At 45.6% G+C, this 19914-nt stretch overlaps 1 protein-coding gene across 2 annotated transcripts in view; it reads left to right on the top strand.

The window, feature by feature from the left end:
* The window catches only part of SYN3 (synapsin III), a 447307-nt gene extending 431631 nt beyond the window's left edge, over positions 1-15676 (top strand). For both annotated transcript variants that reach the window (XM_068970770.1, XM_068970769.1), the window contains 4 exons: positions 1376-1510; positions 2479-2566; positions 11688-11976; positions 15544-15676. In XM_068970770.1, the coding sequence (XP_068826871.1) occupies positions 1376-1510; positions 2479-2566; positions 11688-11976; positions 15544-15676 (645 nt within the window). The remainder of the gene's footprint in view (positions 1-1375; positions 1511-2478; positions 2567-11687; positions 11977-15543) is intronic.
* The last annotated feature ends 4238 nt before the right edge of the window (positions 15677-19914 follow it).

Raw genomic sequence — 19914 nt, 5'->3', positions numbered from 1 at the left:
AAAGCAGGACTTGTCCTTCCATTCAGCAGGTACTTATCAAGGGCACACCTGTCTGGACACAGGGCCCATCCCCAAGCCAGGGGCTCACAATCTGGTTGGAGAGACACACAAACAGGAGATGGTGAGACAACCAAAGCAAGGATGGCAGGAGTGCCAAAAAGGCTTCGCAGAGGAAGGACCAGCTAGATATTCCTGACAGATGAGAAGGGCTAGCCAGGTAGAGAGTGGGCAGAGTCAATGACCTGCCAAGGGACCTGGATGGGAGACAGAACCTGGTGAGTCCAGAGCTTGGGAAAAGGGGAAACCAGATGGAGAATTAGATGGCGGTGAGCTGGGGAAACAGGCTGGATTCCTATAGCTGGGGGCCCAGAGAGCCCACCAAGGCCCCACCCTCCACCAACCCACCCAAGACCTTCTACCTCTGTCCATGCCTAGGGAACCACCTGGATCATTGGCCTACATGGCTTTGAGCAAGCCCCTTCCCATCTCTGGGCCTTGGTTTCTCCATCTGCCAAGAGTGGATGCACAAATGTGATCACTCAGCATGCATGCATGCCAAGTCACTTGTCGTGTCTGACTCTTTGCGACCCCATGGAATGTAACCCACCAGGCTCTTCTGTCCATGGAATTCTCCAGGCAAGAATACTGGAGTGGGTTGTCATGCCCTCCTCCAGGAGATCTTCCCCACCCAGGGATCGAACTCGCATCTCTTATATCCCTTTCATTGGCAGACAGGTTCTTTACCAGCAGCACCACCTGGGAAGCCCCTGATCTCTCAGGGCCCCTCACATTACAAGTGTGCCTCCTTTGAGAAGCAGCCTTCTCCTTGTGGAAGAAATTTCTCTGCAGTTTATTCTGCTAGAGTCCCGGAGAACAGGCCTCACCTCTTCCCTCTTCTCTCCGAACCTTGAGTTGACTCCAACCCATGTCATTTTTTGATCATAATTGAGCCCCTTCCTTCACTGCTTCCGGCTTTGTGGAAAACCTTGACCTTGGGCCAAAGTTCAAGAAGCTGGCCCCAATCCTCGGTAGGGGCCAAGGTGGGAAAGGAGGGGGCAGAGACCGGCTCCCCAAAGAAAAGAGCAGAAAAGGTCAGCAAAGGCTCCCCACCCTTGGTCGCATGTCTGAGGCCCAGCAAATGCAGACTGAATTGAACTGAGTCCAGGGAGTTGATTTAGACTGAACTGCAGGAAATTGGCTGTCTCCACGGGGGTCATTTCCAGCTGAGGCGCTGGGCTGGGGATTTGCATGGAGAACACTGCCATCTAGTGTTCACTTCTGTCCTGAGGTCTGAGCCCACCTTCCTGGGACACACTGCTCAGCTGCCAGGCTCCCCTGGCATGAAGCTCCTTCAGGACTCCTTTCTCGCCCGCAGGTGATGGACAGCTCAATGCCCCTGATTGGCGAGCACGTGGAAGAGGACAAGCAGCTGATGGCCGACCTTGTCATCTCCAAAATGAGCCAACTCCTGATGCCAGGGGGCATGGTATCCTCACCCCTGAGGCCTTGGGTAAGAGAGTGTACAGGCATGAGAGATACTTGGCCGTCTGGGAGGGGGTGCCCTGATCCAGAGGAGATGCACCCAGGGAGGAACCAACCTGGGGAGAAAGAACTGGGGTGTGGGTGGGGCTGGGCTTGGGGGAGAGTTTGTACCCCTGCTCCTGACAGGGACATTTGGGAGGCTCTGAGGGGCCCTTCCTCTCTCTGCCACCCTGGAGAGAAAAACATGGTCTTAACTGGGCTTTGAGTGTCCGCAGGCAGACATTATCATCATATGAAGCCAGCTGTCCCTTCTGTGCCCTCCATCCCGGGCCTGAGTGGTGAGCAGGTGTGTGTGTGTGTGCATGCTCATGCACACTCATGCCCACATGTACACGCACGCCCTTTGTGTGCTCCCCGGGCACTGGCCAACAGGGACTCTTGCGTCTTCCATTTCCTCATCTTCCAGCCTCTTCACGCTGACACAGAGCTCCTGTCTTCCCTGATCCTTACCATGGGGGTTACCAGATGATTCTCCAAAGAATTTGCTAGATCTCCAGCTTTCTGGAAAAGCAAGTCTCAAAACTTAATCTCCCTTTCCCCCCTCAAAACAAATCTGTGATAACAGATGTCAGAAAGATGCTTATTCTCAAGAAGGCCACTGGCTTGGAGAGGGCACGGGGCAGCCGTCTCCACTGGAAATGTTCTGTCTTGACCTGCTTGGTGATTACACAGGTGTCTCCACGTGTAGAAACTATTTGTCCTGTGCACATTATGTAAGTTTTACCTCAATAACGATGGAGAAGGAAATAGCAACCCACTCCAGTATTCCTGCCTGGAGAATCCCATAGACAGAGGAGCCTGGCAGGCTACAGTCCATTACACAACTGAGCAACTGAGCACCTCAATAACAAACAGATGTTTACAAATCCTGCCCTCCCACCCAGGAAGTGAACGGCTGTAGTGGCCACAACAGTCTTCTTTTTTCTTCTGCTGTAGGCTTCTCAGACTAAACCAGCAAAATCCCCTGGGCAAGCCCAACTGGGTCCTCCACTTGGACAACCCCAGCCACGGCCACCCACACAAGGTAGGACCCATGACGAGCCACCCACCAAGAGAAGCCATCCAGCAAGGATGCTGAAATGCCCTGAGGGATCCACATGTGACTTTCAAAAAGGCACTCTGAAAAACTCCATGTTAATACTTAATCACCAGACTTATTCCCTTGCTCTGTGTACAGAATGAATGAGACCATGGGGTTGTCACTCCCTTAAAGTCAGGAAAGGAGGGAAGAAAGACAGAAAGTAAATGTATTAAGTACCTAATATGTGCCAGGCGCTGTGCTAGGGACTTTCCCATTTATGGTTTCATTTTCAGCTTCCTAACATGTCAACAATGAAAACAGGGGTATTTCCTTTTTACAGAGGTACGTGTTGAGGCTTTGTGCAAGGAAGCACAAGAAAATGGCATGTGTACAAGTCTGATATTTCAGATCTTCTAGAAAGTGCCTGCTTCCTAGCCGCTAGCAGTGCCTGATTATAGATTTATGAGCCAACCAGCAAGAGTGAGAAAGAAAAATGGAACATTAGATAGAACCTTGTCAATTCGAATCATTCCTCAAAAATATCCCAGTATTACTAAGTAAATGCCACCATTTATCAGAGAATGGATGAACTGTTGATGACAAGATGAAAGGAGATTGTGGCAGTAACTAACCCCTTCTCTTGGGCTGCCAGCTGCTCGCAGGTTCTCACACTCAGGCCTGGGGCAAAAGTCACCCGTGTCCTCTCTTGATGTCGGAACCTTCCAGGCACCCTCATGGCTCTAGTGCCAGCTTAGGGCCTCAGGACAGCTTCACCGCAAGATGCCAGGCCAGGCATTTTCACGGTGGTCTTTTAAGGACCTGCTTTAAGACCCATCGGTAAGAAAGCACTACTATCACACTGGGACCTCCCCAGGCACGTTTATCAAAGTAATAGATTCATTGCTTCTTGGGAAAATCAGCCTTGGGCAGCAAAGGGCTTCCTCTTCCACAGGTCTTACATAAAACACCCATTCATCTTTCTCGTCTGTGCTTCTCTTCCTGGAAAAGCAGAAAGCGTTTAAGAAAAGGGAAATTGCAGGACTTACACAACTGTGTACCAATTAACACTGGGTCCTCTTCAGGCAGATGAACACGTTTGAGTCTACTTACAATGTCTCCCTCTGGCAGACTTAGGCAAGTTACCTCACTTCTCAGAGGTTCAGTTTCCACAATGATGAAGGAGGAAATGACATCTGCCTGTTTAGTAAGGGGGAGCTGTCTGTGAGATAATGCAAGAGAAGCAGTTATAACTAGCAAGGTGTCCCATTGTGGAGGTAGTGCTTAGTAGGTGCTGGTAATTTTCTGCTGATCACCACCACTCAGACATGTCCGACTCTTTGAGACCCCACGGACTATAACCCACCAGGCTCCTCTGTCCATGGAATTCTCCAGGCAAGAATACTGGAAGGGGTTGCCATTCCCTCCTCCAGGGGATCTTCCCTAACTCAAGGGTCAAACCCAGGTCTCTTGCATTGCAGGCAGATTCTTTACTGTCTGAGCCATCAGGGACTTTAACTGTTAAAAACTCACTATTAGAGACTTCCTTGGCAATCCAGAGGATTGCACTCCACCTCAGGGAGTGCAGTGGAACTAAGATCCCACATGCCACACAGTGTGCCAAAAAAAAAAGAAAATCTGGGTCCAAAGAGATGTCAAGTAGATGGAGAAACAGGATAGGGACCTCAAAAGGAGACAAAAGGGATTATCAAAACCTTTGAGGGCAGCAAGGATGCCAAGAACTTTATTCTTATGGATTTTTCTGTAAGGAAAGCAGTTATGCTGATATAAAGAGACACTGCCAGAATAAACTCTTATATTTTTTAAAACTCACTATTAATAATTTGTGTCTTACTAAGCTTCCCTGCTGACTCAGTGGTAAAGAATCCAACTGTCAATACAGGAAACATGAATTCGATCCCTGGGTCGGGAAGATCCCCTGGAGAAGGCAATGGCAACCCACTCCAGTACTCTTGCCTGGGAAAATCCCATGGACAGAGGAGCCTGGTGGGCTGCAGTCCATGAGGGTCACAAAGAGTTGACCACAACTTAGTGACTAAACAACAACAAACAACACAACAATGATAATATACATGTTGTTCTTAATGATTGTCATCATTAAGAATACTTATAACTACTGTAGCCCACTGCTCTCCTGCCAGGTGATAATTCTTCGATTGTAGAATGTTCAAAAACGACTGATTCATCACCCTGCCAGGCTCTCTCTGTGTCTCTGCCCTACCCTCTCCTTTCCCACTCTGCCCCAGGACTTACTTCTTCAGCCACATTTGCACAGAGCACTTCTAAAACAGAGAGCTACTGTATTCTTGCTTCCTCTCTGGCTCAGAGTAGAGACATGCTCGATAAATAAAGAGATATTATTTTAAGGGACAGGAGGCTAAACATACTTTTAGTGAGTTGAAAAACAATCAATTAAAAACAAATTAGGATAATTAAAGAAAATGCTCATTGAATTAACATTTAGAGTAAAAATACCAGGGCTAATTAAAACACAATGCTTTCATTGAGTTCCCAAATTAGCAAGATCACATTATTAACTTGTTTTTTGAACTTACTACTCATTTTCAACTCAGTGAAAGTGAAGTTCTCTTTTAAGGAACCTCATCATCTTTTAGCACTGATCCTGTGGTAAAGCAAATACTAAGCAAATACTATCTACATATAAGTTAATTTTTTTCTATGTGCTCAAACAAAAAGTATTATTATTTTATTTTGCTTTGCCAAGAAGCTGAAAGAAAATTACTAGTCTCTAGAGACCAAAAGAAAGCAGGAGTAGCAATACTCATATCAGATAAAATAGACTTTAAAACAAAGGCTGTGAAAAGAGACAAAGAAGGACACTACATAATGATCAAAGGATCAATCCAAGAAGAAGATATACAATTATAAATATATATGCACCCAACTTAGGAGCACTGCAATATGTAAGACAAATGCTAACAAGTATGAAAGGGGAAATTAACAATAACACAATAAGAGTGGGAGACTTTAATACCCCACTCACACCTATGGACAGAACAACTAAACAGAAAATTAACAAGGAAACACAAACTTTAAATAATACAATAGACCAGTTAGACCTAATTGATATCTACAGGACATTTCACCCCAAAACAATGAATTTCACCTTTTTCTCAAGTGCTCACGGAACCTTCTCCAGGAGAGATCACATCCTGGGCCATAAATCTAGCCTTGATAAATTCAAAAAAATTGAAATCATTCCAAGCATCTTTTCTGACCATAATGCAGTAAGATTAGATCTCAATTACAGGAGAAAAACTATTAAAAATTCCAACATATGGAAGCTGAACAACACGCTTCTGAATAACCAACAAATCTCAGAAGAAATGAAAAAAGAAATCAAATTATGCATAGAAACGAATGAAAATGAAAACACAACAACCCAAAACCTGTGGGATACTATAAAAGCAGTGCTAAGGGGAAAGTTCATAGCATTACAGGCGTACTTCAAGAAACGAGAAAAAAGTCAAATAAATAACCTAACTCTACACCTAAAGCAACTAGAAAAGGAAGAAATGGATAACCCCAGGATAAGTAGAAGGAAAGAAATCTTTAAAATTAGGGCAGAAATAAATGCAAAAGAAACAAAAGAGACCATAGCAAAAATCAACAAAGCCAAAAGCTGGCTCTTTGAAAGGATAAATAAAATTGACAAACCATTAGCCAGGCTCATCAAGAAACAAAGGGAGAAAAATCAAATCAATAAAATTAGAAATGAAAATGGAGAGATCACAACAGACAACACAGAAATACAAAAGATCATAAGAGGCTACTATCAGCAATTATATGCCAATAAAATGGACAACGTGGAAGAAATGGACAAATTCTTAGAAAAGTACAACTTTCCAAAACTGAACCAGAAAGAAATAGAAAATCTTAACAGACCCATCACAAGCACAGAAATTGAAACTGTAATCAGAAATCTTCCAGCAAACAAAAGCCCAGGTCCAGACGGCTTCACAGCTGAATTCTACCAAAAATTTAGAGAAGCGCTAACACTGATCCTACTCAAACTCTTCCAGAAAATTGCAGAGGAAGATAAACTTCCAAACTCATTCTATGAGGCCACCATCACCCTAATACCAAAACCTGACAAAGATGCCACAAAAAAGAAAACTACAGGCCAATATCACTGATGAACATAGATGCAAAACTCCTTAACAAAATGCTAGCAATCAGAATCCAACAACACATTAAAAAGATCATACACCATAACCAAGTGGGCTTTATCCCAGGGATGCAAGGGCTCTTCAGTATCCACAAATCAATCAATGTAATACACCACATTAACAAATTGAAAAATAAAAGCCATATGATTATCTCAATAGATGCAGAGAAAGCCTTTGACAAAAATCAACATCCACTTATGATAAAAACTCTCCAGAAAGCAGGAATAGAAGGAACATTCAGTTCAGTTCAGTTGCTCAGTCGTGTCCAACTCTTCGTGGCCCCATGAATCACAGCACACCAGGCCTCCCTGTCCATCACCAACTCCCAGAGTTCACTCAGATTCACATCCATCAAGTCAGTGATGCCATCCAGCCATCTCATCCTCTGTCGTCCCCTTCTCCTCCTGCCCTCAATCCCTCCCAGCATCAGTCTTTTCCAATGAGGTGGCCAAAGTACTGGAGTTTCAGCTTTAGCATCATTCCTTCCAAAGAAATCTCAGGGTTGGTCTCCTTCAGAATGGACTGGTTGGATCTCCTTGCAGTCCAAGGGACTCTCAAGAGTCTTCTCCAACACCACAGTTCAAAAGCATCAATTGTTCGGCGTTCAGCCTTCTTCACAGTCCAACTCTCACATCCATACATCACTACTAGAAAAACCATAGCCTTGACTAGACGGACCTTAGTCGGCAAAGTAATGTCTCTGCTTTTGAATATGCTATCTAGGTTGGTCTACCTCAACATAATAAAAGCTATATATGACAAACCCACAGCAAACATTATCCTCAATGGTGAAAAACTGAAAGCATTTCCCCTAAAGTCAGGAACAAGATAAGGGTGCCCACTTTCACCACTACTGTTCAACATAGTTCTAGAAGTTTTGGCCAAAGCAATCAGAGCAGAAAAAGAAAGAAAAAGGAATCCAAATTGGAAAAGAAGTAAAACTCTCACTGTTTGCAGATGACATGAACCTCTACATAGAAAACCCTAAAGACTCCTCCAGAAAATTACTAGAGCTAATCAATGAATATAGTAAAGTTGCAGGATATAAAATCAACACACAGAAATCCCTTGCATTCCTATACACTAATAATGAGAAAGTAGAAAACGAAATTAAGGAAACAATTCCATTCACCATTGCAACGAAAAGAATAAAATATTTAGGAATATATCTACCTAAAGAAACTAAAGACCTATATATAGAAAACTATAAAACACTGGTGAAAGAAATCAAAGAGGACACTAATAGATGGAGAAATATACCATGTTCATGGATTGGAAGAATCAATATAATGAAAATGAGTATACTACCCAAAGCAATCTACAGATTCAATGCAATCCCTATCAAGCTACCAGCGGTATTTTTCACAGAGCTAAAACAAATAATTTCACAATTTGTATGGAAATACAAAAAACCTCAAATAGCCAAACCAATCTTGAGAAAGAAGAATGGAACTGGAGGAATAAACCTGCCTGACTTCAGGCTCTACTACAAAGCCACAATCATCAAGACAGTATGGTACTGGCACAAAGACAGAAATATAGATCAATGGAACAAAATAGAAAGCCCAGAGATAATTCCACACACTTATGGACACCTTATCTTCGACAAAGGAGGCAAGAATATACAATGGAATAAAGACAGTCTCTTTAACAAGTGGTGCTGGGAAAACTGGTCAACCACTTGTAAAAGAATGAAACTAGAACACTTTCTAACACCATACAGAAAAATAAACTCAGAATGGATTAAAGATCTAAACGTAAGACCAGAAACTATAAAACTCCTAGAGGAGAACATAGGCAAAACACTCTTCGACATACATCACAGCAGGATCCTCTATGACCCACCTCCAAGAATATTGGAAATAAAAGCAAAAATAAACAAATGGGACCTAATTAAACTTAAAAGCTTCTGCACAACAAAGGAAACTATAAGCAAGGTGAAAAGACAGCCTTCAGACTGGGAGAAAATAATAGCAAATGAAGCAACTGACAAACAACTAATCTCAAAAATATACAAGCAACTCATGCAGCTCAATTCCAGAAAAATAAACAACACAATCAAAAAATGGGCCAAAGAACTAAATAGACATTTCTCCAAAGAAGACATACAGATGGCTAACAAACACATGAAAAATGCTCAACATCACTCATTATCAGAGAAATGCAAATCAAGACCACAGTTAGGTACCATTTCACACCAGTCAGAATGGCTGTGATCCAAAAGTCTACAAGCAATAAATGCTGGAGAGGGTGTGGAGAAAAGGGAACTGTCTTACACTGTTGGTGGGAATCCAAACTAGTACAGCCACTATGGAGAACAGTGTGGAGATTCCTTAAAAAACTGGAAATAGAACTGCCTTATGACCCAGCAATCCCACTGCTGGGCATACACACCAAGAAAACCAGAATTGAAAGAGACACATGTACCCCAATGTTCATCGCAGCACTGTTTATAATAGCCAGGACATGGAAGCAACCTAGATGTCCATCAGCAGATGAATGGATAAGAAAGCTGTGGTACATATACACGATGGAGTATTACTCAGCTGTTAAAAAGAATACATTTGAATCAGTTCTAATGAGGTGGATGAAACTGGAGCCGATTATACAGAGTGAAGTAAGCCAGAAAGAAAAACACCAATACAGTATACTAACGCATATATATGGACTTTAGAAAGATGGTAACGATAACCCTGTATGCGAGAGAGCAAAAGAGACGCAGATGTACAGAACAGACTTTTTGACTCTGTGGGAGTGGGAGAGGGTGGGATGTTTTGGGAGAATGGCATTGAAACATGTATAATATCATATAGGAAACGAATTGCCAGTCTAGGTTCGATGCAGGATGCAGGATGCTTGGGGCTGGTGCACTGGGATAGCCGAGAGGGATATTATGGGGAGGGAGGTAGGAGGAGGGTTCAGGAGTGGGAACTTATGTACCCCCGTGGCGGATTCATGTTGATGTATGGCAAAACCAATACAGTATTGTAAAGTAAAAACAAAAAAAAAATTACTAGTCTCTTGATGAATCCCATCTGTATAATAGGGACTAAATGAATAGTTAATAAATGAATGAATAAGAGTCCAGATTTTCTAAGATATTAATCAGCCTTCAGGGGCAGAGTGTTGGGGAAAGAGGGAAGATTTAACATAAAAGTAGAAAACATGTTTTTTTTGACCTATGGTGAGTTTAACAAAACAGAAAAGCAAACCAACATTTAAAAATGAGCTTTTACATAAAATCCAGATTTCTAGCTCCTGTGACAGAGTAGGAGCTCTACAAGCAGTGGGCCACGATGCAGCAAATGCCGCTGACTGAGTGATGGCTGCTCCCTTGGTGACGGGGCTTCCCAGAGGCCGCTGGTGACAACAAGCCCACCTTCCAAAGGAGGAGCACTCGGGAAGCAGCAGGCAGAACTGCACATGGAGCAACAGACTGGTTCCAATAGGAAAAGGAGTCCATCAAGGCTGTATATTGTCACCCTGCTTATTTAACTTCTATGCAGAGTACATCATGAGAAACGCTGGACTGGAAGAAACACAAGCTGGAATCAAGATTGCTGGGAGAAATATCAATAACCTCAGATATGCAGATGACATCACTCTTATGGCAGAAGGTGAAGAGGAACTAAAGAGCCTCCTGATGAAAGTGAAAGTGGAGAGTGAAAAAGTTGGCTTAAAGCTCAACATTCAAAAAACGAAGATTATGCCATCCAGTCCCATTACTTCATGGGAAATAGATGGGGAAACAGTGGAAACAGTGTCAGACTTTATTTCTTTGGGCTCCAAAATCACTGCAGATGGTGACTGCAGCCATGAAATTAAAAGACGCTTACTCCTTGGAAGAAAAGTTATGACCAAACTAGGTAGCACATTTAAAAGCAGAGACATTACTTTGGCAACAAAGGTCCATCTACTCAAGGCTATGGTTTTTCCTGTGGTCATGTATGGATGTGAGAGTTGGACTGTGAAGAAGGCTGAGCACCGAAGAATTGATGCTTTTGAACTATGGTGTTGGAGAAGACTCTTGAGAGTCCCTTGGACTGCAAGGAGATCCAACCAGTCCATTCTGAAGGAGATCAGCCCTGGGATTTCTTTGGAAGGAATGATGCTAAAGCTGAAACTCCAGTACTTTGGCCACCTCATGTGAAGAGTTGACTCATATGAAAAGACTCTGATGCTGGGAGGGATTGGGGCAGGAGGAGAAGGGGATGACAGAGGATGAGATGGCTGGATGGCATGACTGACTCGATGGACGTGAGTCTGAGTGAACTCTGGGAGTTGGTGATGGACAGGGAGGCCTGGCGTGCTGCGATTCACGGGGTTGCAAAGAGTCGGACACGACTGAGTGACTGAACTGAACTGAACTGAAGAGATGTGGCTTCCATCCCTGAGTCAGATCCCCTGGAGGACAGCATGGCAGCCCACTCCAGTATTCTTGCCTGGAGAATCCCATGGACAGAGGACCCTGGCAGGCTACAGTCCATGGGATCTCAGAGTCAGACACCACTGAAGTGACTTAGCATACATAGCCTGCTCCCTTGGACAGAGCAAGGACTCCTTCCTTTGCCTCAGGCATGTATTTTTATACATGCCAGAATGTAATTAACCCACAAATACTGTTTTATAAACTGCTTTCTGTCTAGCAATATATATTAATATTTAGCATATATTATCAACAACATCCCATGTCATTTAATATTGTTCTGCCACATCATACTTGATGACATAGCACATTCCATTACATGACTGTATCTTAATGTTCCAGTCAGCTCCCCTACAGTTGTGCGTCTATATCATTTTCAGTTTTTCACTGGTAGGAAGACCCCTGTGATGAACATCCTCAAAGTGACACTTGTGCACCGTCTTATTGGTCCTAAAAGAATTTGAATGGAATCATTTTTTTCTCCCTGTAGGGGGCCCTCGCCCAGCTCAGTCTCCGCAGCCCCCAAGATCTGGGAGCCCCTCCCAGCAGAGGCTCTCCCCACAAGGCCAGCAACCCCTGAGCCCTCAGTCTGGATCACCACAGCAGAGATCACCAGGGTCTCCCCAGCTCTCCCGTGCATCTGGAGGCAGCTCTCCAAACCAGGCCCCCAAGTCGAGCGCACCCTTTACCTCGCAGCCCCGGCCCCCTGTGCAGGGCCGCAGCGCCTCCCAACAGGGCGAAGAGGCCAAGAAGCCAGCATCACCCCATCCCCATCTCAAGTAAGTGCTTTGGGACCTGGGAAGGGCTGAGAGTGGACTTGGGGTGTGGGCGGAGCTGGGCTGGCTCAGGGTCAGGGACTCAGAGCAAGACCCACCAAGGCCTCACCCCAACTTTAAATGGGCAAAAGGAGGCCTAGAGAATGGAACCTGGGGAACAGGCAGGACCTAGCAAGGCCCGAGCATAGGTTAGGCCCCACTGTGATCCTCCATGTGTACCTGCATCAGTTACTCCTTGCTGCATAATAAACCACCCTAAAACTTAGTGGCTTAAGAAAGCAACCATTTTCTTTGTTCATAGTTTTTTTCATTTAGTCACTTGTACTGAGTTTGGTTTAGCTGGGGGGATCTCCCGATGGTCTCTCCTGGAGAGTTACCAGATAAAATGCAGGATGCCCAGTTAGATTTGGATTTCAGACAATGAATAATTTGGAGTATATGCACTCAAATATTGCATATGCTTAGTTGCTCAGTCATGTCTGACTCTTTGCTACCCCATGGACTATAGCCTGCCAGTTCATGGGATTCTTCAGGCAAGAATACTGGAGTGGGTTGCCATGCCCTCCTCCAGGCGATCTTCCCAACCCAGGGATCAAACCAGATCTCCCGCACTGCAGGTGGATTCTTTACTGTCTGAGCCACCAGGGAAGCCAAATATTGCACAGGTTAGACTTATATTCAAAAAGTATTTTTTTAATCTGAATTTCAAACTTAACTGGGTGTCATGTGTGCTTGCTTACTAAATCTAGCAACCCTCCTCTCCTGGGATTGCTCATAGGGCTATAGTTATCCGGCAGCTTACCTGCGGCTGGACAGTCCAAGAGGGCTTCCTGCACACATCTGGATGTTGGTGTCACCTGTCAGCCAAGCCTCTCTCTCTCCTGGGGCCTCATCCTCCAGCAGACTGGACCCAGCTTCCTTATGTGGTAGAATTACATTCCAAAAGGGCAAAAGTAGAAGCTTCAAGGCCTCTAAAGGTCCAGCCTTAGAAGCTGCACGATGTCATTTCATCCCATTATAGGCTTTTGATGAAAAAAAGTCACATGGTCAAGTCCAGATTAAAAAGGTGGGAAAATGGACTCCTTTTTAAATCCTTATTTATTTATCGGGCTGTGTCCAGTCTTAGTTGCAGCCTGCGGGATCTTTGTTGTGTCATGCAGGCTCAGTAGTTGTGGCACATAAGCTTAAGTTGCTCCTCGGCATGTGGGATCTTAGTTCCCTGACCAGGGATCAAACCTATGTCTCCTGCATTGCAGGACAGATTCTTAACCACTGGACACCAGAGAAGTCCTGGAAATAAACTCTTGATACAAGGACCTGCAAAGTCACCCTGTGAAAGGCTAGATGACTGGGATGGGAGGGAAGGTTCCATCCCAGGGCACATGTCTGTTCTCTCTCTTGTTTCCTCTCAAGCCCATCTCTTGGTTTGAGGTCAGAGAGAGAGATCCCAAATGTATTTTCTTTGGAAAGTTTTTCCTCTCCTTCAACTCTAAACAAGCTAACCATAAGTTTTCAGAAGAGGTAATATATTCACCTGGTTCAAAGATCTAAAAAATATTGATGTTTTTATTGAAAACCCTTACCCCACCTCATTCTCATCCAATCCTTTCCTGCCCCCTGCTCCCCAGATGTATCCTCTTTTGTTAGTTCTAGTGTTAGTTCCAGAACATATACGGAAATATATGTTCTGGTTTCCTCCTCCCACTTATTTACACAATCAGCAGTGTTCACCATCCACACCACTCGCTCCTTGCTTTTACATTTAGCAACACATTCTGGAGCTCTTCCACGCAGTTCACTGACATTTTCTCCTTTTCACAGCTGTATAATTATTCCGCTGTGTAATTATACTACAATTTATCTAACTAATCCACTGTAAATGGAAATTTGGTTTTCTCTTACGAAGAAGGCAGCAGTGAATAGCCTTAAAAACAAGCTTTTTATTATATGGGCAGGATCAACTGTATAGAAAATACCTGAAATCGTATTGGTGGATCAAAGGATAAATGCATTTTTGGCTTAGTAATATTAGCAAGTGGTCCTCCAGCAGTAGGCATAGAGGTTGACAGCACAGACTCTAGAGTCAGACCACCTTTGGGTTCAGTTAGAAGTCTGCCCCTTAAATGCTGCCTGACCTCAGAAAAAAGTTAGTTAACCTCTCTGTGTCTAAACTTCTTCACATGCAAAATGGGGACAATAGTATTCACCCCACATGATTATTATAAGAATTAAAATGAGTGTTTGCACAGTTGGTGCTCAGAATGCTGCTGGCTCCATACATGTATATCTTTGGCTGCCTCTCACACGTGAAAAGATGCAGCCCAGCTGATCACAGGACAGACAAAGGCTCTGGAACTTAGGCCAGGTTTGACCACTAATCTTGTAGTAACCTAGCTGTGTCTGTGTGTTAGTCATTCAGTCATGTCTGACTCTTTGAGACCCCATGAACTGTAGCCCCCCAGGCTCCTCTGTCCATGGAATTCTCCAGGCAAGAATAGTGGAGTGGGTAGCCATGCCTTCCTCCAATGGATCTTCCTGACCAGGGAGTGAACTTGAGTCTCCTGCATTGCAGGCAGATTCTTTACCGTCTGAGCCATCAGAGAAGCCCAGCAATCTAGCTAACAACACTTGAATCTCCTGGCTGATGCTCTAAAGTATTATTTGGTTCAATTCAGGTCAGCAGGTACTTACCAAACACCTACTCTGAACTAGACTTGAATAACACCCTGGGAGGAGAGAGCAAGGGGTAAAAGATAGCCCTGCTCTGAAGAAGACTTCAGTTATTTCCTGTGCTGACAAGACCCTGCGTGGAGCTCTTCCCAGGTCTTTCACCCCCACTAGACTGTGAGCCCCTTGAGGGCGGGGCCTGAATCTCATTCATGTTCGGAGCCCTGTCGCCTGGCATTAGGCTGGCACAAAGGGTCAAGCACTGCCTTTCAGATAGTAGGCACTGTGAGAATTCCAAAGTGCATTGGAATTGGCCATAAGAGCTTCAGGCAGAGTTGGAGTTGAAGCCCATGGTGTCAGAGCTGCAAGAGGCCTGAGGGTGGACAGGGCCAACCCTCTGTCTCACAGATGAGGGAAAAGAGGCCCCGCTCAGTGACTTTTTTGCCCACGGCTGGAGGAACAGATGGCAGAAAGGGTCTGGAACACAGACCCTCTGATCCCCCAACTGGTGCTGGAAAGTATAGGAGGAACAAGCCTAACCTGTTGATACTGCACCTTACAGTTTGCCAAGCGGGTTTGTGCACAGAGGCAGGAGAGGGGACAAGCTGCTCTCCAGCTGTGCCTGCGTCTCAGCAACCTGTTTTTGTGGGAAGAATTTGAGCCTTGGATGCTCCCTTGTTCCTTGCTATAAGCCCCAATTTCTGCACCTAAAAAAGGAGGGTCCCAGTAGCCACCTGGCGGGTTAATTGCGTGTGTGGTACAAGTGTGGGGATGCCTGGCTGCTGGGCTCAGTATCCTTGTGGTGATGGGGTTCATCCAGCTGGCTCCCAGGCAGGCCCCAGGATTCATTTCCTGGGGAGTCCAGCCATGTCACCCCCAACTTCCTTTGCCTTTCTGTTTCAGCAAATCCCAGTCCCTGACTAACAGCCTCAGCACATCTGACACCTCCCAGCGCGGGACCCCCAGTGAGGACGAGGCTAAGGCCGAGACCATCCGCAACCTGAGGAAGTCTTTCGCCAGCCTGTTCTCTGACTAACCATGGTCAGGCCTCTCCTGCCCCACCCTCCATCTCAGCCTTGGTTCCTGCTGGGAACAGAATGGAGGGCCTGAGAATATCCTTTCCAAATGCCTTTGATCCAGGAACTGAGTTCATGTGTACCCATTTCCCTTTGCCATGGCGTTCCAGCATCATCCAGCCAAGTGGTGGGCATTTGAGAGCCTCCAGATTCCTCAAAATGGGCCTAAAGATGGGTGTCACATCCACCTTCCTGCCCAGATGCTTGCTCTCCTGCCTCAGTTAACCAAGTGAGACATCAGTGTGATTGATTCGACATTGCTTGTTAGTGTTTTGCTTGCCTTTGGGAAGGGCCCCCTCTGAGCCTTGCCCCCATTTCCATCAAATGCAGATGTTGAAGTCAGACCTCAGCAATGTAGGAGGCAATAACCTTTTGACAGTGTTCTACAAACAAAAGGAGAAAAGCCCAGCCAAGGGAACTTAGCGCCTGCTCTTGTCAGTTCCATCCAAGCTCAAGAGACGGGCCTGCAGACCAGGCAGGCCGAGGCCCCATCACACCTGCCACCAGTGGACCTTGAGGACCACAGAATGAATTCAGACCATGTGACACACTGAGCCTTTCAGAACACGACAGAAACAGCGGGGAGGCTTTGCAAGGCCACTCCCACCCAGCATGCTATCCTAAATTGGACAGCCAAGAGCAGACCCCAGGTTCTTTTAGGAATCACTACTAGTTCCCAGAGGGAGAAGAGGTCGCCAACTAGTCAAGGCCCCTCCACCCATTCTGTGTTACATCACTGTTCAGTCTCTCTGAATTCCCACCAGGAATGCTGTTTCCCCCCAAGGACACACGAGGAGCCAGAGACAATGAGCAGACAGACGACACAGGATCAGAAAGTGTGATGACAGTAACTTCTAGCTCAGTGCTTCAGACTGAGCAGCAAGGCCTTGGTAGGTTACTCAGTTACAAAAGGGTTCACTGGTCAAATGTGCTTAGGAGATACTGTTTTGGGTTTGTTTTCTGAGCTCAATAGTACCTATTTCAAATGCTCTTGGAATTCTTGTAGTAAAGAAATTAGCTTTAACTTTGTTTAAGCTACACTTATTTGACTAAAAAAGTTAACTGCAGAGCTGGACAATGTAGCCCTGACTCTCTTCCCAATGCTCTTTCTCCTGCATCAGACTCTCCTGGGGAGGAGGGGGAGAGGGGGAGGGTGTCCTGATCACCAAGCACCTCATGCTAGAAACATTGTTGGCACCAGAACCAGCCTCCTGGTTCTAGAAAGCACTGAGGGTATTAGAACATAGCCACACTGTCCCCTTACATCCCACTTAGCAACTTAAGGGGCTTCCCTGATAGCTCAGTTGGTAAAGAATCCACCTGCAATGCAGGAGACCTGGGTTCAATCCCTGGGTTGGGAAGATCCCCTGGAGAAGGGAACGGCTACCCACTCCAGTATTCTGGCCTGGAGAATTCCATGGACCGCAGTCCATGAGGTTGCAAAGAGCCGGACACCACTGAGCGACTTTCACTTTCACTTGCAACTTGAGACACATCTTCCCCTTACTGCTCACAGGGAAGGGAGAGAGGGAGGTGAGAATGAAAGCATCCTTGCCCTGGAGCTGCAATCTGAATAAAAGAATGCAGAGAACCTGTCAGGAAGGTGTAACACCATGGAGCCATATGTTTTAGGAGATTTAGAAGACAGGAAATACACGAAGCAGTCGTCACTCTCCCACTATGGAAATAAGACCAGAAGAAGAAATCAAACTATCTCACCCAATTCTCACTTAAGCAGTAAAACACAGCCCAAAATACACAACGAAGTGGTGACAGGCTAGACAAGGTTCCCCAAAGCATAGGACATGGCCATGGGCATAAGTCACTTCATTTAAGGCCAGAGGGGTCAGAACTTCTGCTCATCAGGCCTTGGACCTGTGTCTCTGTCAACCTCCCTAAGTGTTTGGAATGCCGCTTGAAGTCAGACCTGCCCTGAGCTGTGTGGGAACTCTGCTGCTCAAGTGGTGCTGGGGTGGAAGCATCACACCCAGGTGGCCCCATAAACAGTGGTGACATGGCTTACACTGTCCCACTTTCCTGTATGCTGTCCCCTCTCCCTGAAAACATCGGAACATTCAAACACCAGCTATTCCAGTACAGTAGCACACTCATTTCTCAGGCTAGGCATCTTTGTTTTTATAGCCATGCACGGACAACTCCAGGACATGAGACAAAGGTTATAACCAACACATTGAAACAAATTCTCCCATTGGTCTGTGTGTGAATGCAGAGACCATGCATGGTCCTTTGTGACAGTTAGTCCCCAAAATGGACTGGTTTCTCATGTGAACGAGCACATGTTCCCTCCAAACGTTTTACCTTTATTAATTGTGATATTTCTAAATGAGAAAGAACAAAACGAAAGGGGCAGAAGAATCACTCTGGAGAGATTCTGAAAGGTTGTGTTTGTTTGTTTTTGCTTGGTTTCACAACTCTGATCCAAAGAAAAGCTAGCATTTCCTGTCCACACTGACTTGGTGAGGCCGAACCAGGACAAAGATCCATTTGGTTTGTGCTGACATGTAGCACAGTGAATAGAGAGTTTAAAATGCAGCCCCACTGGACACCTCCACCAGCTGCAGAAAATACCTTCTTCCAGATCTTCCTCCTAACAGCCTGATTAAAGGGCACTGTCACTTAACTGTCACATCAGCTTTTGAGGGACACTGGAATCTACATGTCCTTTCTCTTCCATTCATCCACTGTCCTCTTCGCCACACCCCCTCTGTCCCCTGGTTCAGTCCCTGCTGATGGGGCAGTTAGTTCTACCTTTCCAGAATTTCAGAGTGATAGGCCTTCATGCCCATGGTAACAAACACAGTAGTAAATCCCATGAGCCTGAACATCAGTGACCTTCTGGAAGTTCTCATCTGAATTTGCAATGAAAGGAACTTGAGGGGAAAGCAAGCTGGTGCCGGCAGCTCGTGAACAAGCTACACGGGCACAGCACAGCGCCTGCTGTCGGCACACAGTCGGCGTGCAGGGTGTGTGTTAGATTGGCCCTTCTAGAAAACTATGAAATCAACAAAATGCAATCAAAGTGTCAAAAGTAAAGAAAACGTTTGTTTTTTCTGAGAGTATCAATGTGAGGAAGTCACTTGCCCAGCAAAAGAATTAAACCAATAGAGAGATTAATGAGATAAGCTGAAGGAAACCTGTGGTCCACGGGAACAAGCAGAAGCAGGGGCTGTGGTGAGCGTGGAGCCCACAAGTGAACTCACTGCAGGGCCACCACAGCTGGGAGCAGAAGGGACGCGATGCCACTGTCAGCATCGGTCAGGAGGCGTGGTGAGCAGACCAGGACAATACCAAAGCTTGTCCAACTTTTCCAGACCCAGGACCCAGGGGTCCCTCCAGATCACCCAATACACAGCAGAGCCCAACTCTGGCCATCCCGCCCCTCCCAGCTCTGTGCTCACGTTCAACTTCGTAGAACAGGTCGGTGGCTCATTTGCTTTTGTGTGTTCAGAATGGGTGAAAGAATGCAGGTTAGGGTACAGTGTAAGCATGTGAAGTCAGCCTCGCAGATACAAGCTGTAACTCAACTATGCTGGAGGATTAAATAGCTCTGAGAGCATTTGCATATGCGTGGTTTTCTTTATCCAAGCGAGCATGGGGACTGGTTACTAATCATCCCCACTAAGTGTCAGAAGTTGTCCTGGACTCCGGGGCAGTCACAGATTAAAGCCTGTTTCAGTCTACTGTGTAGACTTTGATGGAAGGTAGCACTTTGGGTTTGCTTGCCGACAAACTGGAAGGTTGCGCGATAAGCAAGTCAAACCAGCCCATTAACCAAACACAATGCATAAAGGGCACAGAGGGTCCCTTGTGTTTCCACAAACGAAACAGGCAGCCGCAAGAGAGGAGACTCGTAGATTCTGTTCAGAGCCCTCTCAACTGGCAGGCCAGGAGGAAAAGAAAAAAAATTTGAAATTTTAGTGTGTCATAAAACCAATCTAAACATTCCTTCTACAGTGGTATGAGAGAAGAGAGAGAGAAAATTCTTTAAAGTCCTAAGTATCTTTTATTATTTCTATTCTGACTGGTTCTGCTGCTGCTGCTAAGTCCCTTCAGTCGTGTCCAACTCTGTGAGACCCCATAGATGGCAGCCCACCAGACTCCCCCGTCCCTGGGATTCTCCAGGCAAGAGCACTGGAGTGGGTTGCCATTTCCTTCTCCAGTGCATGAAAGTGAAAAG

The sequence above is a fragment of the Capricornis sumatraensis genome, chromosome 4 (genome assembly GCF_032405125.1).
Source record: "Capricornis sumatraensis isolate serow.1 chromosome 4, serow.2, whole genome shotgun sequence".
Lineage (NCBI taxonomy): Eukaryota > Metazoa > Chordata > Mammalia > Artiodactyla > Bovidae > Capricornis > Capricornis sumatraensis.
This window is presented reverse-complemented; position numbering and strand designations above follow the sequence as displayed.